Source organism: Macrotis lagotis, chromosome 6, assembly GCF_037893015.1.
Source record: "Macrotis lagotis isolate mMagLag1 chromosome 6, bilby.v1.9.chrom.fasta, whole genome shotgun sequence".
Lineage (NCBI taxonomy): Eukaryota > Metazoa > Chordata > Mammalia > Peramelemorphia > Peramelidae > Macrotis > Macrotis lagotis.
Window position 1 is genome coordinate 222,328,556 of NC_133663.1, and position 26,878 is coordinate 222,355,433.

At 36.5% G+C, this 26,878-nt stretch overlaps 1 protein-coding gene across 4 annotated transcripts in view; it reads right to left on the reverse strand.

Moving 5' to 3' along the window:
* The window catches only part of RAI2 (retinoic acid induced 2), a 123,229-nt gene that overhangs the window by 74,273 nt on the left and 22,078 nt on the right, over positions 1-26,878 (reverse strand). The window contains exon 2 of one of the 4 annotated variants that reach the window (XM_074192338.1): positions 1-8,597. The exons of 2 other annotated variants lie outside the window; for them this stretch is intronic. In XM_074192338.1, coding sequence (XP_074048439.1) covers positions 1-63 — 63 coding nt within the window. In that variant the 5' untranslated portion in view covers positions 64-8,597. One more of the 4 variants, XM_074192337.1, reaches the window with a different exon arrangement.

The window sequence follows — 26,878 nt, forward strand, 5'->3', positions numbered from 1 at the left end:
CTGGAAGGAAGACAAGAGTTCTTTAATGGGCAGGGATGGTTTTATTTTTATCTTTGCATCCATTACACTTAGAAGATATTGTTGTTCAGTTTTTCAGTCATGTCCGAATTGTCATGATCTCATCTGGGGTTTTCTGGGCAAGATACTGGAGTGTTTTTTTCCCATTTCCTTTTCCAGCTCATTTTACAAATGAGGAAACTGAGGCAAACAGAGTTAAATGCACAGTTAGGAAGTAACCGAGATTTAATTTGAACTCAGATCTTCCTAACTCTAGGATTGCATAAACAATCTATCCACTGTGACATTTAGCAAAGTATCTAGTAACTAATAGATATTTAGTAGATGCCTGTTAATTGATTGATCAATACCCAGCTAAAAGAGGACAAAGAGTCATCAAATTCTATTATTCATTAAAAGTAATGTGAGAACATCTGAAGGTGAGTATAAGCTCTTAGGGAAGATACTCTAGGGATAACAGTTATGCTAAGAACTACTCATATGTCCAGAGTTTGGGGTATATTACCCCAGCTTTTGGGGGGAATTTATCACATTCATATTCATAGTGAAATGGATGTTTACATGTCTGTTTTTCCATGGTGACTGTCATAGCTCCATTTGTCTGAGGTACATCCAGAGATAAAGGATTAAAGTCAAAGGTAAAGGAAGCTGTGTCCCTCAGAACCCATCCTGGGCCATGACTCCTGCCAAGCTGTACATGGAAAGCATATATGCCACCTTCAGAGAAAGGTAGCTATTTGTAATGTATAAAGCATTATTATACCTACCTGGTTTGGCTGTCAAATTGAATTAGATGAAATTGCATGAGACGGTTGTTCAATCTCATTTGTTAAATGGACTCATGTGAAATGCAGCCCTGTCAATTCCAGTGAAATTAGACTTTGTCAAACAAAGGCGTTGATTTAAAAAAAAAAGACAGCTCTCTGAATTTAGGACTCATTTCAAAATGTCTTTCTAGTGGCTGCATCTTGCATCACATCAGTCAATGACAGGCAGCAGCTTAGATGTTTGCTGAATTCTGTTTCCTGGTACATGTTCATTTCAAAGGCATGTATGTGTTTATTTATTACCTGACTGTTATTTTAGAGAATTTTAACGGTATGATTTTAGGATGATATATCCTTTCTTCATTTCTAAGAAGTTGTGTAGTCTCAATCAATGGTAAGGAAGCGTTTGGTTCATGCAGAACTTCAAAGGAATTTGCTGAAGTTGTTTTTCAAATTAAGTATGAAAACACATGAAACATCCTATGTTGGGTTGAGGGTTTGCCTTTCATTGCTAGGAGCAAGAAAAAGGAATTTTTTGTGGTTTAAGAAAATTGTTGTAGATGGATGACGTTTTGATAATATCACCTAATAAGAAAGAACGTTCTTTTACTACAATATCTAGACTTTGTCACAACTATTTCCTTCCTTCCTAATGGTAACTGTAAGTCTTTTCTTGTCCTTATAATCAGAACTGCAACAAACAATTTTAGTTAATCCAGAAGAAGCTTCACAAAACATACCTTCAAATAAACTTTTATCAACTTTTGGTTGATAGTGGAGGGAGAATCCTAAAATACCATTAATTGTTAGTAGGGAGGTAACCACAATGATAGATGAGAAGAATAAGTTAGCCTTGGACCCTTTTCAAGTTGCTAGTTACTTGTTATCTGACCTTGGACAATTCATTTACACCTTAACAAGTCTTGATTTATTTACCTGTGAAAATTAGAGAGTTGATCTACTAAATCTTTTCCAGTTATGGAACTATGATCCTAGAATGGAACTAATTATTCTTTTAATTACCACGTGCTAAATTCAGTTGCTTTGTTGGCACATTCTAAATTTTTAGTGACCTGGAACAAAACTCCAGTCATCCCAACCTAGTTTTGGATTTGCTTAGAATGTACTCTATCCCACCCAGAGAAAGTCCCATCCTCTGGATGTTAAAATTTCACTCAGCCTTCAAGCTTTGGCTAATCCCAATCTCCTCCCTGAACCCTACAACCTGGAGTTATCCAACTCTTCCAGTCTTAGTACTTTGTTTTTCTTTTTCTTAGACACTGAGATCTTTGGGGGAAGGACCCTATATTTTTCTTCTTTGCATCTCTTCCAGAAATTAGAAGAATGCCTCATATCCAGTATACTCCCAGTAAATATCTATTCAATTGGACTGAATTAATTTCATTATATTGTGACACAGTTTTACTTTCCACAGATTTTACCAAACAAGAAGCATTCTAAAACGTTCTCTTGAGTTACTGTAAATAATTTGACTACAGAAAACAAACACTAAGAGGAGTGGGCAGGAGAAGGGGGAGGTAGAGACAAGGAGGAAAGAAGGAACTATTTCTAAGGCAGCTAAATGGGGAGATGAGGAGGAGTTGAGATGCAACAAGGTTTATGAGGCTGTTCCAGATAGGAGAGAAGAGGTGAACGGTGGTTTTTTTTTTTTGTATGAAATAGAAAGTAATGTGGTGAATAACAATCTCAGGAGCAGGGACAAGGACCGCTCAGAGACAAATGCCAGACTAAAAGCGAGAACATCCAGCATTTGTTCACATTTAAATCACATTTTCAGTACTTTGCATTCACCAATCTTTATTTGGCAAAATCTCCGTATGTTGAAGAAATGAAGAACTCTTGCTTCAGATCATTAGTGGGTAATCCCCTTTGTTCTTCTGTACAAATGTCACATTCAGAGGCACTGACTGTGCCATTCAGACATCTATTAATGGCAAAGTGAAGTCATGAACCTCTCTGACCTACTTTTTACTAGGCAGTTTCTGCAATCAGTGAAACAGCAAAACGATTAGAAGATGTGCGTGGTATGTTGTCCCAGATCAGTCCAGGCAAACAGCAAATCCAGAAAGGTTAATGGGATGTCATTTCACAGTTTGCACACTTACAAATATGCCTGTGCAGTGAGGTGCCAAGGACAAAATGGGATTCTTTAATCACTACCACTACTCCCGCTCAAATCTCAACAACAACCATCAAAACAACTACCTTGTTCTTTTCTTGACTAATAGGAAAAAGCATTCTTTTTCCCTTGGTTACAGTTGAATAATATCCTCTGGTCAAGTCAAGATAGCTTCCATTTTCTCAATAAAGGTACACTGTGTTTATCATAAACTCCAGTATGAAAAAAACATATTTTTTTCCATTGGAATCTTCTTGATGGAATTTTCCTCTATAAAAATTTTGTTACACAATTTCTTTAAAACAATAGCAGCAACAATAAATCCCTTATGACAGCTTAAATGTTTCATTTTTTCAACTACTGTCACTGGGACTAACACTGAAGGATAATAGGGAGGTGATCAAATTTCCTTGTGGTCACAGGATCTTCAAATTTTGACTCCTAGAGATTAGTCTAAAGAGCCTCATTTTACAGTTGAAGAAACCAGGTCCCAGCAGGTGGATGTGATTTACTCAAGATCACAAGTACAGTAAATAGTTAATACATCCAGACTCTCTAACTTCACAGGTTGAAATCAAAGTGGAACAGGGTGGTTTAGAAAATTGGGAGAAAATCTGGTGAAACAATTATGATTTTCAAGATGGAAGCTCATGGAATTACTTAGATGAATCAATCCTATTTTTCTCTTCTCCTTCCTTCCTTCCCTACTTCCTTTCTCCCTTCCTCCCTTCCTTTTCCCTTTCTTTCCTTCCTTTCTCCCTCCCTCCCTTCCTTTCTTCCTCCTATTTTTCTTTCTTTCTTTCTTTCTTTCTTCTTTCTTTCTTTCTCTTTTTTTCTTCATAGTGACAGGAGTTACACTTAGCTGAGGGGAAAAAATGGAATGAAGTTTAGAGGAAGTTGTGGCTAGAACACTAATCCTACTGTCAGGATGACTTCAGTTCAAATCCAAACTCGGACACTTACTGTGTGAACTAGGCAATTCTCATAATCTCTCTATTTACATCAGTTTCCTCAACTGTAAAATGGAGATGATAATAACATCTACCTCCCAGGGTTATTGTGAAGACCTAATGATGTAATACTTGTAAAGCTGTCCTGGGATGCCCACAGAGGACAAAGAATGTCTATTCACATAAGTTTGTGAGTTTGTGAGGACAAGGAAGGAACTTGGGTCAGATTATTCATTAGCAGCCCTCTCAGGGGCTGAAACTTGGGGAATTGGTCCAACGAGGTTTTTGGCCCTAGCCCTGGGGTTGGAAGGAGCGCCAAGCTCCAGGTTAATGTGGGACCACTGTAGTGGTACTCAACTCCAACAAGAATGGATACGAGAGGATCACAGAATCCCCTAGGTGGTAAAGACTTAAGAAACCAAACAGGCCAACTTTAATCTCCTTATTACAGTGTAAAAAAGAGTGGTTATCAGCCTCTGTTCAAAGATTTATTTGTTTTAGTTTTTTGCAAGGCAATGAGGTTAAGTGGCTTGCCCAAGGCCACACAGCTAGGTAATTAAGTGTCTGAGGTCAGATTTGAACTTAGGTACTCCTGTCTCCAGGGCCAGTGCTCCATCCACTGTGCCACCTAGCCACTCCATGCTCAAGGATTTCTAATAATGGGACATACACAAGACCTTCCAAGGCAGGCACCCCCTTCTACTTTTGTATGGTTATAATCACTAGGGAATTTTCCTTTTAGTTCAACTGAAATCTGTTAATTTCCACTTGTTCTTCTTAATTCTACCCTCTGGAGCTAAGAATCAACTGTAAACTCTTATCATGTCTTCCTACCTTTACCTGCGCCCTCTTTGAGGATCTCAAGAACTGAAATGAACTTAATTCATGCAACATTTTAGCAGACTAATTTCCCTTAGATTTTGATCCAACTACAGCCTTTCTGTGCTTAAGACCCTCCAATGGTTCCCTATTGCCACTCTATAAAGTTAAAATGTTTTAGATTCACCAGATGATACCATCCTACCTTTCTATTCTTCCCTCATATTATTCTGCTCCACTGAATGTCTAATCTAGCCAAACAATACCCCAAACTTTTCTGTCTCTGAGTGACCTCATGCTGTTCTTTATGATAGTCTTCCTATCACAATTCCCTCTAACTGTCCCTTCTCCCTCTCTTATATATCTTATGCTATTTAGGAAGAAGAAAACAAGCTTTTATTAAACTCTACCATGTGCCAGACACTGTCTTAAGTGCTTTACAAATATCTCATTTGATTCTCACAATTATGGCAAGTAAGCACTATTATTATTATCTCCATTTTATACTTGAGGAAATTGAGGTAGATAAGAGGATAAGTGCCTTGCTCAGGTGAGGGTCATAGATATAGTATGTGTTAGTGCCTGAGATTTGAACTCAGGACTTCCTAACTGCAGGGTCTGAATGCTAACCATTATACCATCTAGTACCTTAGAAATATATTGAGTATAGGGGGAAGATACTGCAGAGAAGCAGATTTAGATCAGGTGGAAGGGAAAAATTCCTAAGAATTAGAAGTATACAAGGGTATGGGTTGTATCAGGAAACTATTGTTTTCACATCACTAGAAGACTTCAGGAGGAGGCTGGATGATTTATTTTTTGAGAGTTATCCTAGCAGTGGCTCCTACTCAGATACAAGTTGGACTAGGTAATCCCTGAAATCCTTCCTAACTTGTTAAATATTATGAATTCTGTGATTCTAATAATGCCTTCCATTGCCTGAATACAGTTATCATGTCTCTCCATAAGTCTTTTCTTCTCCAGGTCAGGTATCTTGAGGGTCTTTAACTAATTTCCAACTGGCATCTGGGTATGTATCATGCAGGAACGGTGGCCATGAAGTTGGCCAGATTCTTCCAGGATACACATGACTCCCTTTGAATAAGTAAAGCATCTGTGGAATCTACCTGAATGCTTCCAACCCATTTCACTCAGAGGAGGGGAAGGCAAAGAATAGGAGAAAGAAATTTTTTAACTGACCTAAGGATATGACTGAAGAGTTCAAAAGAGCCCAATTTCCATACAGGAAGTTATGCAAAATATAAAGTCAATGCGAAAATAATAATATATTACAGAGCACAGATCTGCCAATAAGTTTGCTGCTCTCATGTGTTTGACTCACCATTCATTAAAACTTTCAAGTGAGATACAGGAGATGCACTATTTTATTTTTCCTTTCTTCTTACTTGATTTAAAAAAAATCTTTTTTTTCCCGACCTTCCTAGGCAAAAATAGCAAAGTTCAGAAGAGAGTGAATTTTGGGAATGATAATGAATTCCTTTATGGTCATGTAAGAGTTGGGATATCTCTGGGGTAATCAGTTCAAAATGCCCTATAGGCTGTTGGAGAGTAAAGAATAGAACTCAAAAAAGGATGAATATGTATATGTGTATGTATGTATGTATATATATATATATGTGTATATTTATATATAGGAGAGATATAGAGATAGTTTAGATCAGTAGTAGGGGATGTCTGACCTATAGGCCATATAAAGTCTGCAGAAACATTTGGTCTGATGCTGCCATGGCAAGCACAGGTGGGATGTGAAATTTAATAAATCTAGGAACTTTTTAAGGGGTAAATTAATTAAATATTTGGCCAAATATGCAGGCTATTTTTAAGTTGTTAAGTCTGTATGACCTATGAATAATGTTATATCCAAATGATCCTTGGAAGAAAAAAGGTTCCCCACCCCTGGTTTAGATAGATATTTCATTAATATATGCAAAATATTATAAGTATACATTAGATATTTAATATTAATCATATATAATTAGATATAGAGATGGAGATATTATATAGAATGAATATATATATATTATACAGAAAAAATGAAATAACAGTATACATACAATATCTGCATAGAGATGGCAACTAAACCTATAGGAGTCAATGATATTATTCAGTAAAAGAATGTAGATAGAAAAGGAAAGAAGTTCAACAGAGCCCTGGGAAACAACCAATTAAGATAATTTCTGAAGAATGTTATGGTAGGTATTCTTTTTCAGATTTTTGTTGGAATAGATGGCTTCTGATATCTTTTCTGATTCTACAATTGTTTACCCCCCCCCCCCCCGTAAAATGGGAGGGGGAACTGGATTGGATGGCTTGGAGGTCTCTACTAGATAAATTTTGTTTAAACCATATTTGTGATGTTTGCTTTTTTGACTCTCTGTGATGTCTTCTCATGATATTAAAAAAATAGATAAAATACACAGGACAACAAAATAAACTAATTATATTAACAACAAAACCAGATCTCCTTTAGTCTATCTACAGAACCTTGGGACGTCAGTGGACCTCAGGTTAAGCACCCTTGTTCTAAGCTCTAAGACCCTATGACTTTTATCCCCATTCCAAGACCTTTATTGCATGTAAAACACTCAGCAAAAATTATAATCTACCCCTAGAGTTTAATTCTTTGATCTGAGAGAGAGGAAACATTGTGCCTCACAACCAACTGGCCCATTCTGGGAGAGATGTCAACCAGCTTTGGAAGGATTGAAGGGTAGCATTTCTGCAGGAGAAAAAAAGAAATGAGAAGCAGTCTAAAAATCCATGGGGAGGACAGGGTAGAAGAACATTTTGGAGGCAACAAAAATGGCCCCAGGAGATCTAGCCTACCTATTGGGCAATGGGGAGAGTTAAGTCTTTTTTCTATAATTTAAGTGCTAGCAATGAGCTCCAGGGGTATGATGGTTAATCATTTGCTTCTGCCATCAATCATCATCGTCATCATCAGTGGCAGCAGCTGAAGCAGCAGCAGCATCACCACTAATGCTAAAATCCCTTTCTGACAGTGACATATCAGAAAGCAAACAATTGTGCAAGTAAACAAAGACATCAGCCTATGTTCTTTTCCTCCCCTTAAAAATTGTCAAGAAATATTTTTTCACATGCTTTTGAACAGGATACCCAACATGTTTTAGCGAATTCTCCTGTGAATGTCTTTTGATGAAATGTTTTGCCTCCTCTCCTCCCTCCTTCTCCTCATCCACCCCCCCCCCCGGCCAAATGTCCTATTTTCTTTAAGTTCTGCTCCACACTTTTATATGTTGCAGACAATTTCCTTTGGGACTCCAATTTGTAATGACCTCTCTGAAAACAGTGTTCTCATTTTCTACACAGCAGGTGTCTGTGTAGCATTGCCAGCTGAGTTTCTAGATGAGGTAGACTGTATTGGCATTGGGCTAGTCTTTTGCTTTCTCTTTATTCATAGTTTGTTAGATCTGGAAGTATCCTTAACTTACTTAACAGTTATAGAAATTGAGACCTATAGATATTAAATGTTTTGTCTAAGGCTGCCCAGAAAATTTGTGGGGAGTCGAACTCAAGCCTCCTGATTCCTAAACTGTGATTGTTTCCATTGGACCACATTACGTCCCTACACATATCACAACCGCCATGAGCATACTCACAATTGCTTCTTTTTTCTTTCTCATTATTGTCTCCTATGGGGTTATAAGATATGGAACACAAGCAATCACGATGAGAGTCTATTATTATTCAGTATATCAAGCTCATTCTTCTAGAACTAATTTTCTTCCATCACCCTTTGACTCTTCAAGTACAAGTGGGTTGGTTTATGCATTGGGTTGTACATTTTGTTGTCCTCCTAGACTGTGGCTCCATGGAAACAGGCACCAGGGAGAAAAAGTACAGTTCTAGCCTTTTCTGTTTCTGAGGAACAAGGAAATAAGATGAGAGCAATACATCTCTGAGAAAGAGATCTCATGGGCACAGGAATTTTCAAAGATGGCCTGCTACCTTTGGCCAATGGTCAAAAAGCCCACCCAAAGCAAAACAAAACAAAAATATTTCTCTTGGGTATTTCAGCAGGAATTGGTATCTGTCCTAATTTGAATCCTTTCAAACAACTTTAAGAGAAAAAACAATTTGACATCTTTGTTTTATTTTTCATTTTTCTCCAACCAACATTTGGATTTTACCTGCTTTTTAAAATCTCCCCCAAGTCAGACCATGAATACACCCAGGTGGTACAATGAATAGAGCCCAAAGTCAAGAAGTCATATATGGCCTTGTGTTCTCATTGGTTGTGTAACCTAGAGCAAGTCAACCTTTTTCAGCCAGTTTCCTTATCTTTAAGATGACAATAATAGTGCTCACCCCATAGTGATGTTGTTGTACAGGTCAAATGAGAACATATTTGTAAAACACTTTGCAAACCTTAAAGCACTAAGTATATAAATAATACTTTATATTATATATATGTAAATATATGTATAAATCTATCTATCTATCTATCTATCTATCTATCTATCTATCTATCTATGAACCCACATATAGATGACTAGGTAGAGAAGTGAATAAAGTGTGGGATTTGCAGGAAGGAAGACTTAAGTTCAAATGTTACCTCAGACATCTACTATCTGTGTCACCCTGGTAAGTCACTTAACTCTGTTTACATTCATTTCCTTATCTGTAAAGTGAACTGGAAAAGGAAATAGCAGACCACAGTATTTTCGCCAAGAAAACCCACCAAAAAGGATCATGAAGCGTCAGACACAACTAATGACTGAAAAAGAAAATTTCTCTCTCCCTATTTGTATATGTATAATTCTAGCTATTATTACATAGATTATTATTACAGAAATGTAATAATCAGTAATTTTAAAAATCAAAATAAAACATGAAGACTGAAAAATTGTTAACTTCATTAGGAAACTCAAATTAATTATTGCTATTGTTTTAAAATCTCCATCATTTTAAAAACTGAAACTAAAGTAAATAATTTTTTTCATACTGGCTAGAACTAAAAAAAAATTATCTCTTCCAATTTTTGTCAGCAATGTGTCTGTGGCACTATTGAATTACCATATTTTATGCTGCAGCTCCAAATTTTTATTTATTTTTTCAAGTTAGCATCTTACAGAGATAGTCTTTTCTTTTGTTTTTGCATTGCAATGGGGTTAAGTGACTTGCCCAAGGTCACACATCTAGGTAATTATTAAGGGTCTCAGGTCACATTTGAACTCAGGTCCTCCTAACTCCAGGGCCAGTGCTCTATCCATTTAGCTGACCCTAAGAGACGGTCTTTTCATTAGCAGAAGAGAAAGAGCTACACAATGGTAAAAAGGCAGGTCTTGTATTTGCTCTTGGGTTTTTTAAACATACATTTATATGGCATTTCAGGTTTGAAAAACATTTTACAAATATATTATCTCATCTTTATCCTCACAATAACCCTAAAAAGTAGATTCTATTGTGGACCAATTTTCCAGGTGAAGAAATTGAAGCATAGAGAGGACAAACTTTCCCAGGGACACACAATCAGGAAGTATCTGAATCAGGATTTGAACTCAAGTTTTCATGATATAAAAGTTTTGAGTCCTTAATATGAAGAAGAGATAAATGTTTTTAGGAGAGTGAATATAGTGACAAGTTGTTGCCAGTCAGCATGGGTATTCAGTCCATGATATATAGCTTGCTCATTTGACTTCTTATTACAGGAGTTTCCCTATTCAATGCTGCCCAAAAACAGTTTCAGAGAAACATGGAGTTCGATAAAAAGAGAAGTAAGCAGAAGCAGGTGAACAATTTATACTAAAACAATGTTGTAATGAGAAACAACTTTGAAAGACTTAAGAACTCTAATCAACCAACATCTAGTCACAATTCCAGAGGACTGATGATGAAACACTCTATCTACCTCTTGACAAGGAGGTGATAGACTTAGGGGACAGATGCAGATCAAGATAGATTTTTTTTGGCTATGTGCAATAGGGAATTGTACATATACAAAAAAATCTGTGGAGATATATAGCATGTTTCATCCTTGGGTCCTTGGGAATTGTGGTTGGTAAATGAAGAAATAGCAAACCAAGCAAGCCAAGCAAAACCCCCAAATGGGGACATGAAGAGTCAGGACATTTCTGTGAACAACTGAAAAGCAATGACAACGTAACCTTTGACACTTAGGTTTAATAAATCTGTAGTTAAGGTAAATCAATTAATCTCCCTGAGCCTCAGTTTCTTGAACTATAAAAAAAAGGGGAGGGTCTACGGGCCTTTTAGGTTCTTTCCAACTCTAGATCCGTGATTATATTTATGAGGCATCATGATCTAGTAGATAGCAATCCAGCCTTGTATTCAGGACACATTCTAGTTGAGTGACCATGAGGAAATCAGTTCATATCTGGCCTTAAAAGTTGCCCCAACAACTCTTTCTTGGGGTGGCTAGGTGGCCTAGTGGATAAAGCACCGGCCTTGGAATCAGGGGTACCTGGGTTCAAATCCAGTCTCAGACACTTAATAATAATTACCTAGCTGTGTGGCCTTGGGCAAGCCACTTAACCCCATTTGCCTTGCAAAAATCTAAAAACAAAACAAAACAAAAACCCCAACTCTTTCTAAAACTACAAGTTAAAAAGCAAACAACAAAGAAATGAAGCTGAACATTGTGTTATAATGACCTTGGAGAAGAGATGAGAAAAAAAAATCTCCCTTCCTTCTTTGCAGAGATGGGGGACTAGAACTGAGAGGGCATTGTCAGAATCAGCTGATATATTGGATAGTTTTGCTGACCTGATTTTTTTTTCCCTTCTTTTTTTAAATTCTTTGTTACATGGAATGACTTCCTGGATAGAGGAGAGGAAGGGGATATATTCTAGAATAATGGTGGTGTAAAAGCCAAAGATATTGATAACTTTTAAAATTTACTATAAATTACAGATAATTTGGTGGTCCGAATTGTTTGTAGGGGTTTCAATAGCAGAATCTCCTCACAGATGAAATGGCATAACTATATTGCCTCTCTTCTCTCTAAAATGAAATTTCAGAGCATTTTCCAAGGTTCTAGGGACAAAGAAACAAACCAAATAGTCTCCATACTCTAGGAGTTTTCATTCTACTGGGCATATATAGAATGTAAACAGATATGTGAATATATATATATATATACATATATATATGTATATATATATATATGTATACATATATATATATAATACTTGAAAGGAGGGGAATTGCTGTTCAGTTGTTTCAAATGTCTCCAGTTCTTCATGACCTCATTTAAGGTTTTCTTGGCAAAGATACTGGAGTGGTTTTTACCATTTTCTTCTCCATCTTATTTTACAGATGAAGAAATTGAGGCAAATAAGGTTAAATGACTTGCCTAGGGTCACATAGTATCTGAGGCTGGATCTGGACTCAGTTCTTTTTGATTTGAAGTCTGATACTTTAACCAAATAATTATTTGGGGAGAAGGGAGAGAGTATTAATCAGTAAAGAACCCCCCTAGAGGGTGGTACAGGATCTTTTCTTTTTTTTTTTTTTTGTTCTTCTTTGACCAAGATAATCTAATAGTTCATTTCTTTTTCTATACAATGTCTATACTCAGTTTATATTGTTTGCTTTATTGCTAAATAAACATATTTTTCAGTTAATGTATGTATATCTTCCCAACCATAATGTAAGCTCCTTCAGAATAGAAATCACATTTCTACCTCATGAGTGAGATGTCTCATTTTTCTTTCTCTCCATATAGAAAGTAATAGTTAATTATGGTGGAAGTTCTTGACCTTTTGTTAATTTCACTTCCTTTGCGAGAAGTAAACAGGCTTGGATTTGTCAACTTTCTGATGTTTATTCAAACAGCTGAGAAATTCAGACTTCTCTGCTAGACAAGAAGGTAGCAGCTTGTCCTCTTGCTGTATTACTGAAATTTTTTCTAGAGTGTCTGCCTTAAGAGGAAGTGTGAGAGGCTTGGGAGAAAGGATTGAGCATTAATTAAGAGCCTACAATGTGTCAGACATGATGATAATCACCATTATTAACATTTAATTATATTGTGATCCTCATCATATAAACCTGGGAGGTAGATGCTTTTTTATCTCAATTTCACAGTAAAGTAAACTGAGGCAAATTAGTGAAATGACTTGCCCAGGTTCACAGAACTGAGTTGAATTTGAACTCAGGTCTTCCTAGTTCCAGGTCCAGCTCTCTGTCTACTGTGCCACCTAAGTGTTTGCCCTACTCAGGTGCCAGCTATCACTTTCAAGGAGCTTTGAGATCTACTTAGATCCGTATTATGCTCAAGAAAGCAAAGCTGGGCATCACAAGGTAATCAGTATGTAATGGAGAATGGAAAGGACCTGGAATCTTCATTAAAATCCCCCTTCTTCCATTTTGCGGTTCAGTCAAACAGATCTTCTGATTGTTCCGCCCAATAGAGTATCATTTCTCTGATTTCTAGGCATTTGCCCTCACACCCAGAATGCACCCATTCCTCAAAATCTCCCCTTATAATTACTAGTTTTCAAGCTCTTAGGCCTATGTCTTCTATGAGGTGCTTCCTGACCTCTCCATTTATTAATGGACTTATCATAATGGACTTATCCCCCTCACCCACATATAAATTACCTTTTACTTGGTGTTTCTGAGAAGAACACGACATTAAAAATGGATGCCTATACTAGTCTGGGCAGAAAACACACCAATTTCCCTCCTAGGATGTCACCTTGACCTGTGGCTGACAATCAGTCTTTGACTGATTAACAGTTATCTCTCATCCTAAGGAATTTGGAGTAATGAACCCTTAAAAGAACCCATAAGAGAGGGCTGAAAGAGATCTGAGAAGCAGGAGATCAATGAAGCTATGTGGACTGGGAGGGAAGCAGTCACCAACTGAGATATCTACTCTGGATGACAGAATCAGGACCATGTGTGGGGATCATGTATGAGGAGCATTGGGAAGGACAATGCTGCCAGATGATGACATCTGTCTCACTTTCTGTCTCTGTTTCTCCCTCCCTTTCCCCCATACCTCTTTCTCCTAACCTGTTTCTTAAAACGTGATTTGCCCTTCTATTTGTTTTGACTTTAAGTCAGTCATTATAATAAACCTGATTAATCGTTGCACTGTTAATCCATCTCTGTCCTTACTCAAATGCAGAACAGAAGGGCCATAAGAGAAAATGGGAGAGGAGATAGAGATAGGTTTACAACTGTAGTATATTTTTGTCAGAATTGTTCTCTGACTGGGGTCTCTGGGTTGAAAAAGGAGAATTATTGATTCATTTTTACAACTTCCCAGCTCGGAGAGATAAATTGTACCCAGATACCTCCAGGCAATGACTGAATGAGGCAGCAGTAGCTGGAGAGTGCTGTGACTAGTTGAACTGGTATATGAGATGGAATTTTCAACATTTTTATTCCCTTTTTTCCTAGTCTAAGTTTCAGAAGAAAATCCCTCCCAGATGGAAAGAGACACTGTGTGACTGGAAAGAGAATCATGCCCCCCCCCAGGAAAATATATTTATACATTGAAGGGCAGAAACAAGTAAAAGGAAATAATTCTGCTTATTTGCATAGGAAGTAAGCATTTATGAAGCAATCTTTTATGAGCTAGACACTATTCTAAACACTTTGCAAACATCTCATTTGATCCTCACAACAACAAACCATCAACTCACCACTATACATATATATATATATATATATATATATATATATATGTATATATATATACACACACACTTTTCTATAAATATACAAATTATTTTTCCTTTTGATATGAACATTGTTACTTTTTAAAAGAGGCAAAAAAGGGGCACATATAAGAATAAGCATTGTCTCAGAAAAAAGCACTTAGAAGCATGGACAGTTCTGAGAGGTATTGAAAGAAAGAACACATTCTAAAAAATGATGGCATTGTGAGAACCTAAGAGAAAGCAGCTTTTCAGAGAAAAGAGGACTTACTAAAGGAAAATATGACTGAAGTGCCCTCCACCCTTAAGAGTGAGGATGTCAATTCCCCTTGCTTATGTCTCTCTCCCAAGAGCTTTGTTGCCCAGCAGTTCATTTACACAGGATGGTTTTATAGACTTTGGGCCCAATTGCTGAGAAATGTAGATAACTATTTTTTTCATAGGTATGGGCCAATTGTATGTTACTTTTCTGTGGCATTTATAGCAGTTCGAATTTTGACTTTCCATTATAAGGTTGAGTGAGACACTTAACTCCCTACTTTGGAGGCAGATAGCAACTGACTGGAAGGAGAGAGAAAACAAAATGAAGAAGCAAAAGTGGAGGAGTAATTTGAAGGAAGAAGTGAAGAGGAGCTACTTTGTGCTGAAAACATTTGAGAAAAGTTGGACAGAGAAAAGCAGAATTTTCAGTCGCTTCTGGGAATTGATTCGATTGGAGTTCCAGACAGCTCTACTATTTGAAGTCGATTGGAGGAAAGAACATTCTCAGTTGAAGGCTGGGAAGGGAAAGTTAGACTACCTTATATTTTTGCTGCTTCTGGCTAACTCACAAGGTGGAAACAGTTCAGAGATTTGTCTGTTTTGCTCTTTATTACTGTGTATGGCTTGAGAAGGAGATACACTTCCAAAGATAAATGATTAAACTTGAATATAGATTTCAGGATCAGGGAAACTATTCTGCTGAGAAAGCTAATGTTGCCTCAGAGCACAGACAACAGATCTGAATATTTCTAAAGACCCCCTAAGCCTAGGGTCTCTGCTTTCACCAAAAGAACTTAACTCAGAGGCTTGAGATTAGTATTCAATGAAGAGGAAACTGAACTGTGGGAGAATAGAGATGCTCAGAAGAGCTGAGATCTCATTCAGCAGGTGATGTATGGCACAGACTGTTCCTTCCATTAGGTTATCAAGATCTATAGTTCAGTGTTATAAGTTGTCCTGGGCATGTGGGCTTCCCTATTCCTGTCTCATTCTGTTAAATTCTCTGTAAATTTGTGCCCACTTTCTCACATGGACACACTGTACATTGGTGAAAGAGTATACCCATATTTATGGGTAAACTGTTATAATTATTTTTACTTTGGTATTCTAGTTTGGTAAAATATTTCATGATCAGTGGTTAATGATGTTATTTTAACTTATTTGTTTAAATGGGAAGCACACTGTCAATTGTGAGTAAAAGAAGTAATGTTTCCCCATATGCTGGTTATCATTAGGACTCCAAAAATGAGTTGTAATAATGCAGCCACTAATCCAGGAAATCTTTATCTGACAGCATGGGTACAGGTCATGTTACAGAACCAGCCCCAATCCAGCAAGAGGGAAGAATTGGGAGTTTAGGCTACATCCATATTATACTTTTATGTATATATGTTGTTTTCCTCAAAATAATGTAAACTCCAGAACCAGAAGAACATTGTACACCATAACAGCAACATGGGGTTGATGATCAATCTTAATTGACTTGCTCATTTCATCAGTACTACAGTCAGGGACAATTTTGGGGTGTCTGTGATGGAGAATACAATTATATCCAAAGAAAGAATTGTGGAGTTTAAACAAAGACCAAAGACTATTACCTTTAATTTAAAAAAAGTTATCTTATTTTTTAAATTTTGCTATCTTTTATTTTTTCCTTAAGGATATGATTTTTCTCTCAACACATTCAATTTTGATCAATGTATAGCATGGAAACAATGTCAAGATTTACAGACTGCCTTTTGTGGGGGGGTGTGAGGAGGGAAGCAAGATTGGGTTAAAACAATTTGAAAAAATAAATTAAATTAAAAAAAAGAATGTAAGTTCCTAGAAGACAAGCATTATCCCATTTTTTTATTTTGTATCCCTAGTAATAGGTACATTGTTTGATCAATAGAAGAATCAATAAATGCTTATTAATTAATTCTCCTTCTGTTCTAGTCTTCTTTTTTGCCCAAGGCAATAGGGTTAAGTGATTTCCCCAAGGGCACACAGCTAGGTTATGATGAAGTGTCTGAGGATGGATTTGAACTCAGATCCTCCTGACTCCAGTGCCAGTGTTCTATCCACCGCACTACCTAGCTGCCCCTCTTCTAATTACTCTTTAGAGGTTGAAGGTATCTTAGCGATTGTCTATGACAATCTCCTCTTTTTACAGATGAAGAAATCAAGACCTAGAGAAGTTAAGTGACTTGTCAGAAATTACACAGAGAGCTCTTAGCACCAAGGTGGTAACCCTAAGTCTCACATATTGCTCAGAGTGATGCCAAGGGTAACTTTAGTTATAGTATATTAAATATATGATAAATATGGACAGCTAGGTGACACAGTGAATACAGTATCTATCTTGGAATCAGGAAGACCTGAATTCAAATCCAGCCTCAGACACAAGCTGGGAGATACTGGGCAGGTTGTTTAATCCTGTTTGCCCCAGTTTCCTTTTCTGTAAAATGACCTGGAGAAGGAAATGGTAAACCACTCTAGTGTCTTTGCCAAGAAAACCTCAAATGGGGTCACAAAAAGCCAGACACAATCGAAGGGACTGAAAAAAAAAACAAAGATGATAAATATTTGTTGAAGAAATTTCCAACTAAGAATTACAAGTCACTTTCTGGAGTCCCACAGCTAATGATGAGAAAGGACCATTCGATCTGTGCAGAAGGACTTTTATTTAACATTCCCCGTTAGAGAGTTTCATTCATGTCCAAAGAACACCAGGTGCTTCATTCCTCCCCAGTGCAGTTTCTCCCAAGAGTGTTAGAACTCTGAGTACATTCAGTGTTCTTGGTAACCACAGGCAGCATCAAAACTCATTTACCGGTTTGGACATAAATTCCATTAAAAAGGATCCAGTTTGCTCAGCCCCTGGCATTGAAGCTCTTAGAGTAGTGTCAGCCAGACAGGATGGTGCCATGGCCCTTCAAATGATACAGAGTGATTTCTTATTTCAACATACTGCCCTATTATTTCAAAATTCCCTGACAGTAACCACTAGTGAAGAAAAAATATGCATTCATCACTGAGATATTAGGAACCAATTCCCAAATCTTAATTTTTCATAAGGGCTTCATGCCATTTTTCAATTAAGGCAGGATCATCATAAAAAAAATATTGCTGATGTGTAAAACCACGTTTCCTTCCTTTGGTGTACTCTTCTCTGGTTTATATTTTTAATTTCTTTCCGAGTGCTAAGAGAAGGGTCACAGAAGTCAAACTGGAAAAAGGGTCAAGCTGCCTCCTCTATCAGAACAATGCTTAGGGAGGTTTGTAAAAACAGACAGAGAGCACCACCAGGTGTGTGCCAAAGGGCAGACATCATTTACCGTGTTTCCTGTGAAAATGATGCCAGTGAGCCTGTAGCACGTCAATCACTAAAGCAGTTTAGACAAATGGGTCTCCAAATGTACTAGGTACCAAGATAAAACATTCTAATAATTTCTCAATCTTGGATTTATTTATAAGTGACAGAATATATAATTTGGGTTTGTTTTTTAAAAATGCCCTCACACTCTTAACAAAAAAGCAAACCAGACCAAATAAAACCAGTCTAGAAATAAATAGATTTTGTGAAGGGCTTAAGTTGATAGAATGAGATTTTGTTTTCAGTTGGACATGTTATTTTAGAAAAAACTTTAAGCAATGATAGAAAGTCCACAGGAAACATCTGTGTATACAAATAGTTCATTTCAATAGAAACAAAAATGCATTATGCATAGCTAAATATAAATATTTTTATTAATCTTTTAGATCCAGGAACACAGCTTTTGGATTTAAGATTGAGAAAACAAGTTTCCTATAAGTTCCATCATCTACAGTCTTGTGTATTTTATTTTGTTCATTAAGGAAGTACCAGCTGTGAAATCTTATCTTCAATTTTAGCAACGCGTTTCCTATTAGAAGTTATTTCTTTCCCAGAGAGCGGCTCTGGGCAAGGGAGGATTAGGGAATTTCAGTTTCATGGTTCTGACAGCCTGGCGAGTATTCAATCAGTTGGAGCTCCGTGGACAGAGACACAGAATGAGCTCATTTCTCATACCATTCCAAATGTGTTACAATATGTGTTCCATAGTTAGCAGTACCCTCAATGCAGAAAAAAAAGAGAAGAAAAAAAACCCAAAGGCCAGTGTGGTGGATGTTAGTGGATGGTGGGGGAGAAACAGCTAAAAAGCCAATGCAACCTATTAGGGAGCTGTATTAATCAGCCTGGCAAGACCACGCTGTGGGAAGTGCAAGAAAAAAAATGTTCCCATTTGATGTGATGTTTTAATGAATCTACTTGGCTCTGGCTTACCAGAAACACCAATGGACTCAAAGTTGCATTGTTCCTATCTCATTCCATAAAGTTTCCAGCTCCATTTCTCTGCTTGCATCAGCAGAGACTTTACTATGAGAGATAAGGTCAGATCTCCCCTGCCTTTTATAAAGGTGATGCCCTCGGCACTTTATTGCCTCTGAGGACAAGGGCAGTCAAATACTTGATAACAGACCTGCTTTCAAGCCATGTTCTTGAAAGGAAATAGGCATGAGCTCCTTCTTCTGGTCAGTTATAGCTGCTGCAGGGTCTCAAAACCGAAACAAAGAAAGAAAAAGAATACGTTAAATGCCCACTATTTCTTCCCATTCTCTCAGTTCCAACAGAACTAAGGAAATAAATTTTCAATATCTATAATAAAAAATACCAGGGCAGCTAGGTGGCACAGTGAATAAAGCACCAGCCCTGGAGTCAGGAGGACCTGAGTTCAAATCCAGCCTTAGATATTTACTAATTACCTAGCTGTGTGACCTTGAGGCAAGTCACTAAACCCTGTTGCCTTGCAAAAACCTAAAAAAGAAAGTACATATAATAAAAAAATACCATATAAGTTATTTTAAAAAACAGGGACTTTTTTTTGAGTGTGTCTTCATCTAGTTCTATTTTGGGTTTTTCCAGATGAAACAGATAATTAAGACAAGACTAAGCCATAAACCATATCCTACTATTACTTTAAGGAAAAAAAAATTCTGCTGGAAGATATCCTGACTTTAAGATATATTAGCAAAACAGCAGGTATGGAGGAAGGGTACTACTGCAATGGGAGTTAAAGCACCTAGATTTGAATTCCACCATTGCCACTTAATTACTACCTGTGTAAAATTAGGAAAATTTGTTTGCCCCAGTGAGACTCAGTTTCCTTATTGTAATAGATTAGATAAACTTCTCACATATCTTCCAGTTCTAAATCTGGGTTCTTACAATCCTGTTTGTACTTCAATGAGGTGTTATGATATAGAGGGACAGATCCCTGAATTTGGAGTCAGTAAAACTCAAAGTAAACTCGATTCAACTTTAACAAAGTCAATTACTGGCTCACCACTTCTATCCTGTAATTAGGGAAATCCCTTCATCTTTTCTGAGTCTCAGTTTCCTCACCTAAGGTCCCCCTCTGGCCCTAAATACTATGTTCTTATGATCTACCATTCCTTTAAAGTAGATGTTCCCTCTACCAATATAGATATTATCCTCTCCTAGAGATGAGCATTTCCAAGTATAGCTGTGCTGGTACTTGAATGATAGACATAGGTAAGGGATCAGTGATAGTTGAAAGTCTAGGACCAGACTATAGAGACCCATGCTTACAAAAAAAGAGTTCCGAGATCTGTAAATTTGTGTTTTTTCTAACCTATTTTTTTGAATTATAAGGATTTTATTTATTTTGAGTTTTACAATTTTTTCCCCTAATCTTACTTCCCTCCCCCACCCCAATTTGCTAGTCTACATTGTTTCCATGGTATACATTAATCCAAATTGAATGTGATGAGAGAGAAATCATATCCTTAATGAAGAAACAAAGTATTAGAGATAGTAATATCAGACAATAAGATATCAGTTTTTTTTTCTAAATTAAAGTTAATAGGGGCGGCTAGGTGGCGCAGTGGATAAAGCACCGGCCCTGGAGTCAGGAGTACCTGGGTTCAAATCCGGTCTCAGACACTTAATAATTACCTAGCTGTGTGGCCTTGGGCAAGCCACTTAACCCCATTTGCCTTGCAAAAACCTAAAAAAAATTAAAGTTAATAGTCCTTGATCTTTGTTCAAACTCCACAGTTCTTTCTGTAGTATACAGATTATATTCTCCATTGCAGATAGCCCCAAATTGTCCCTGGTTGCTGCACTGATGGAATGAGCAAGTCCATCAAGGTTGATCATCACCCCCATGTTGCTGTTAGGGTATACAGTGCTTTTCTGGTTCTGCTCATCTCACTCAGCATCAGTTCATGCAAATCCCTCCAGGCTTCCCTGAATTCCCATCACTCCTGGTTTCTAATAGAACAATAGTGTTCCATGACATACATATACCACAGTTTGCTAAGCCATTCCCCAACTGAAAGACATTTACTTGATTTTCAATTCTTTGCCAGCACAAACAGGGCTGCTATGAATATTTTTTTGTACAAGTGATATTTTTACCCTTTTTCATCATCTCTTCAGGGTACAGACCCAGCAGTGGTATTGCTGGATCAAAGGGTATGCACATTTTTGTTGCCCTTTGGGCATAGTTCCAAATTACTCTCCAGAAAGGTTGGATGAATTCACAGCTCCACCAACAATGTAATAGTCCCCAGATTTCCCACAATCCTTCCAACAATGATAATTGTCCTTTCTGGTCATATTGGCCAGTCTGAGAGGTGTGAGGTAGTACCTCAGAGAAGCTTTAATTTGCATTTCTCTAATAAGTAATGATTTAGAGCAATTTTTCATATGACTGTGGATTGCATTGATCTCCTCATCTGCAATTTGCCTTTGCATATCCTTTGACCATTTATCAATTGGGGAATGACTTTTTTTAAAAAAAAGATTTGACTCAGTTCTCTATATATTTTAGAAAGGAGTCCTTTGTGAGAAACATTAGTTGTAAAGATTGTTTCCCATCTTACTACATTTCTTTTGATCTTGGTTACAATGGTTTTACCCGTGCAAAAGCTTTTTAATTTAATGTAATCAAAATCATCTAGTTTGTTTTTAGTGATGTTCTCCATCTCTTCCTTAGTCATAAACTGCTTCCATAGATCTGACAGGTAAACTACTCCTTGTTCTTCTAGTTTGCTTATAGTATTGTTTTTTTATGACTAAATCCTGTATCCATTTGGATCTTATCTTGATATAGGGTGTGAGGTGTTGGTCTAATCTAAGTTTCTTCCATACTAACTTCCAATTTTCCCAGCAGTTTTTATCAAAGAGAGAGTTAAAAAAAACTATTTTAATAAACATTATTTTAACATAATTTGTTTTCTTTGCAATTTTATATATCTAAAAACTATATTCTGAGAAGATGCTTGTACTTCACCAGATTGCCAAAAGGGATTCATGATAGAAAAAAGGTAAAAAAATATTTTCAGTCTAAAAGATGGCACCAGGAGATCTCTTTATAAGGAGCAAAGTGGTCCCTCTGGGGCTTTAGCTTTTAACAGTTGGGTTAACACTATCTTGTCTGGTCCTTTTTCTTTGATTGAGTTCTAGGCTTTCCAGCACAACTCCCTTCAACATATCCTCATTGTTAGCCTGGTGACTAATATATAGTCTATTCCCAAATCCATACTTGAAGGCCTCCCATTGGTCATTGTATGATGGTTCATACCAACATGAAACATTAGCATATGATTTGGGTAAAGTAAGAAATAGCTAGTGATGAGTTAGGGGGATGGGGACCAGACTTATGATTTCACTGTTGAAGAAACTCCCTCTATCTAGGTCAGAAACTTTGGTGGTCTTTATGGCTTTAGGGCCAGTTCTCTATCTACTAGGGCATGCTTCCTCTCATTTTCCTTGTGAAATCTCTTTTAATTCTGAGGCAAACAATCTTCTTAGAACTAAATTAGCCATTCCTGGGGAGAAGAGATGGCGTCAGCAAAACAGCCAGTCTTTTTTTCACTTCTGAGAACATACTGGGAGGCAGAGGTATAGGGAGCAGTGTTTTGATGACCAAAGACTCATTGTAGGCTCTACTATATCTTTCATGACAGTCATAGGCCACACTGTCTGCAGAATGTCATCAGGACTCCACACAGTTTCTTAAATCTTTTGTCTCAAAATGATGTAGGCCACTCCTTCCTCCTCCCTCCCCCACCCCCTATCTTTTCTTCTCTTTTCCTGAGCTTTGTCTAAACTACCATCTTTATACAGGAAATAAGTTTGGAGGCCTCCACAAGACATTTTTTTTCTCATGCTATTTTTATTCTTAGATATAGGAATGGTGTTATTAAATTTCCCTGGGTAGTTTTTTAAAACAAAAAATTCAAAACATGGGTTTGGTATTTATTTTTAATTTTAAAGATATCACCAGGACCTAACAAGAAAAATGTTTTATCAACCTTATCTTTTAAGAGTTGTTCTGCCCTTAGTTTTATGTCACATTGTTGATTTAGTTATTGTTTTGTAAGAAAATCCAGAGAAAAAAGGAAAACTGAAATTGAGTTTGAAAACAGTTATGAAGAAGAGACTGCTGCCATTTTGTAATTTTGAGTCCTTGTTGCAAATTATTCTGTATTTTGTTGTACTTTAAAAACAAAAAAAAATTAGATAGGCTTTGTTGATTATATTGAAGATTATGATTATGAAGAATTGTTTCTTTAGATTAGGAAGAGAGCTTAAAGATCAGCTTTTCCAGTCTCCTCATTTTATAGATGAATAAAACAAGGCTTTCAAAGGTTAAATAATATGTCCAAAATCATGCTGGTACTAAATAACAGCAGTAAAATTCATTTTCAAATTCTAAATTAATTTTCCAAATTTTTTCTACCAGGTTGTTGTAGCTGTTTCATTTGTTCTTCAGTCTTAGTCAACTTTTCATGATTCCATTGGTGTTTTCTTGGCCAAGATACTGAAGTGGTTTACCATTTCCTTTTCCAGCTTATTTTTCAGATGAGGAAACTGAGGCAAGCTGATTTAAGTGATTCACCCAGGATTATACAACTGATAACTTAGATTTGAACTCTTCCTGACTTTATCCATTGCAGCACCTATCTGTGTGACTGTGGGCAAGTTATTTAATTCCTGTTTGATTCAATTTCTTGACTATAAAATGAGGATAATAATAGCAACTACCTTGCAAGATTATTATGAGGATCACATAAGATAATAATTTAAAAAAACAGTAACACCAATCTCTCCACCTACCCTCCCCCCAAAAAACCCCTAAAATCAAACAAGCAACAAACTATTAAGCACTTGGTAGGTACAGCATAAATACCTATTCTCTCCTCTGTTTTGAGGGAACTTCTATATTCCAGATCAGTGGTGTCAAATTCAAATAAAAATGAATATTGACTTTAAAAACAACAAAATTAACATTATCTATGTCATATTGTCTTTTTTAATTTATTAAGCTAAACATTTCTCAATTATATTTTCATCTGGTTAAGTTCTAGGAATTTGGGGGGGTTTCGTGAAGCCAGGGGTCCCAAATTTTAACCCTTTGTTGTAAAGTAATTGTACATTTGGGTTGCAAAGAATCTAATAAGTCATCTGGTCTATCACCCTCACTTTATAGGTGCAGAAATAGACGTGAAAAGTTGAAAATGCCAGTTGTTTAAGGACTTGCAGCAATTAAGTACTACAACTTGAATCTGAATCCCTGTCTTGACTCTTGGTCATAATTCTTCCATAGCTGGTGACTTTGTACAACTCTGTCTCTCAAGTCCCATTCAAGGCATCACCCTGAGATGCCATTGTTCTTCTCTGAAAATGGTTGAACAATAAACTCCATTGCCAGAATTTCTTCTTTTTCCATTGGGTCAACCAAAGCCTCCATCTTGCTGTTGGTCTGTTAATCAACAGGGATAGCAGTCAAACATATTTTCAAACAATCTAGACCGAGTCAAGTCCAGTGTCTCTCTGAAACCAAGGCAGCCTTGGATCTATTCCAATTTGGCAACATGAAACTGAACATGGAGAGTAGGGGGCAAAAATGCCCAGACTACATGATATCTTTTGGTTCATTTAATAGCCTGCTGGAATAGTATGTTCTTCACCCCCCCCCTTTTTCCTTAGAACAGTATTGGTTTGAATCCAGAATCCAACCCTTCACTTAGCATTTACCCAGGCTGCCCCTCATGTCCAGTACGCTCCCTCTTTACTTCCATCTTAGAATTCTTTGCTTCCTTTGTTGCTCATGCCTCCTATAGGAATCCTTTCCTCAATCCCTGATTTCTCCCTTCTTGTACTATTATATATACTTAACTGTTTTCACAATGTAGCTCCCCATTAAACTATAAAATTCTTGAAGGTAAAGACTTTTTCATTTTATCTTTGTATCCCAATATCTGTCACAGTACATTTATTAAGCAGGCAGTTAATAAATGCTTATGGGAATCACATGCACAAGTACAGTAGTAAAGGTTTCTATATTCTCCAGAATATATATTTATTTATATTTATAATTTAATATAATATAATATAAATTTAATATTTAACCAATATTTAGCACATTACAGTCACCTAATAAATGTTTGTTGATTGATTGCTTTGTTATATATGAAACCTGAGGGCAAAGAGTAGACATGACAACAGTGGCTTAAATAGATCAATTAGTCAAAAATGTTCAATGAAGGTTTATAGGTTTGGGGACTGCCCAGTTGTACCCCCAATGCTCAGCTGCACCACTGAAAGATGTTTCACAGTATCAGAAACATCAACTGGGGCATTCCAGCACACTGGCAGAACTGTGTCTAGTTCCTAGCCACTGGGTTAGGCTAGATGCCATATTTCATTAGCACATTATATGTCAAATGAGTTCCTCTACCAAGTTTGTTCAGTAGATTTTGAAGATAACAGCCCCTTAGGTCAGAATATGATTTAAAATGTCATTGTCCATTAGTCTAGTTTGAATGTTTTTCTTCTTCATTATAAGAATTTGTATCAGCATCTGTATCAAGGTCCTCTTTCTTCTTACAAAAATCTAGATCTTGCCTATATACAATTAATAAATCCTTTTAGATGATGATGGTGGTAGTAGTGGTAGTGATAATGGGAGACTTTGATGGTGATGATAAAATGGATTACAAATATAATTGCAATGGTGACAAGGATGAAAGTGATGGTGATGACAGATACCATAAAGGTGTTGATGACAGATATCTCACGAGTTACATTACAAAGTATGGAATAGTAGGAAAAAGTATATATGGGGAGTCTAGATTCTTTAAATAATTAACTATGGTTAAGTTACTTTTCCTCTCTGGGCCTTGGTTTACCTGTAAAGTTTATATTATTGGGCACAAACCCCCAAAGGAGTCAGTGGAAGAAGCAAAGGTCCAATATATCCAAATATTTATGGAGGCATTTTTTTGTAATAAAGATAATATGTGTGCTCATAAAATTAGTAAATAGCTTTAAAAACCCATGGTATATGAATGTAATGATGTATTATTATACAGCAAAAAATAATGAATATGAGAGAAAAACCAGGAGAAATGTAGGAACATTTGTATGAACTGACACAGAACAAAATTAACAGAACAAGAATATTATATATACATATATATATATACATATATACATATATATGTGTATATATATACATATTACAACAAAGAAGTCAAAGTATGAGTGATTGAAAAACCAGCGAAGGTCCCAACTAACATGATAAAATATACCTTCTCTCTCATGGTAGGAGGTGGAAGACCTCTTTGGATAGAAGAGTTGTTTGTTTTTTGGTTTTTGGAGGTTTTTTTGTGGGGTTACACAAAGATAGTAAGTTTGTTTTTTGTGAGAATCACACACAGTTATTAAATATCAAGTGATTTGAACTTAATCTTCTTGACTCCACTATTGGTGCTCTAAAATACTGTTTGTATGGAACAGAATATTGTTTATGTTGTCAGATTCAGGTTTTTTTGTTTGTTGTAGAAAAGTTTCAGTTTGGGGATGTGGCTAGGATTAGGACGAAAATACAAAAGCTATCAATAAAACTTATAGACTGGTTAAATTACAAACTTTTGGCTCTAACATTCTATAATTATACTGATTTTTTAAAAAGAATAAAATTTCATTGCTACTTTTTTTGTTTTCACATCACCTACATTTCCCATTATATTTTTTCCTGAATTCCTTTTTCAGAGATTTTACATTATAATAAAGGGGGAAAAATCAGCAAAAACTAATCAACAAATAAAAAATGATTTTATATGCAGGTTTCTTCATCTATAGTCTCTACCCTCTGAAAAGGAGCTGGGGAAATATTTTCTCATATGCTTTTTTAAGGTCAAAGCTTTTTTAAT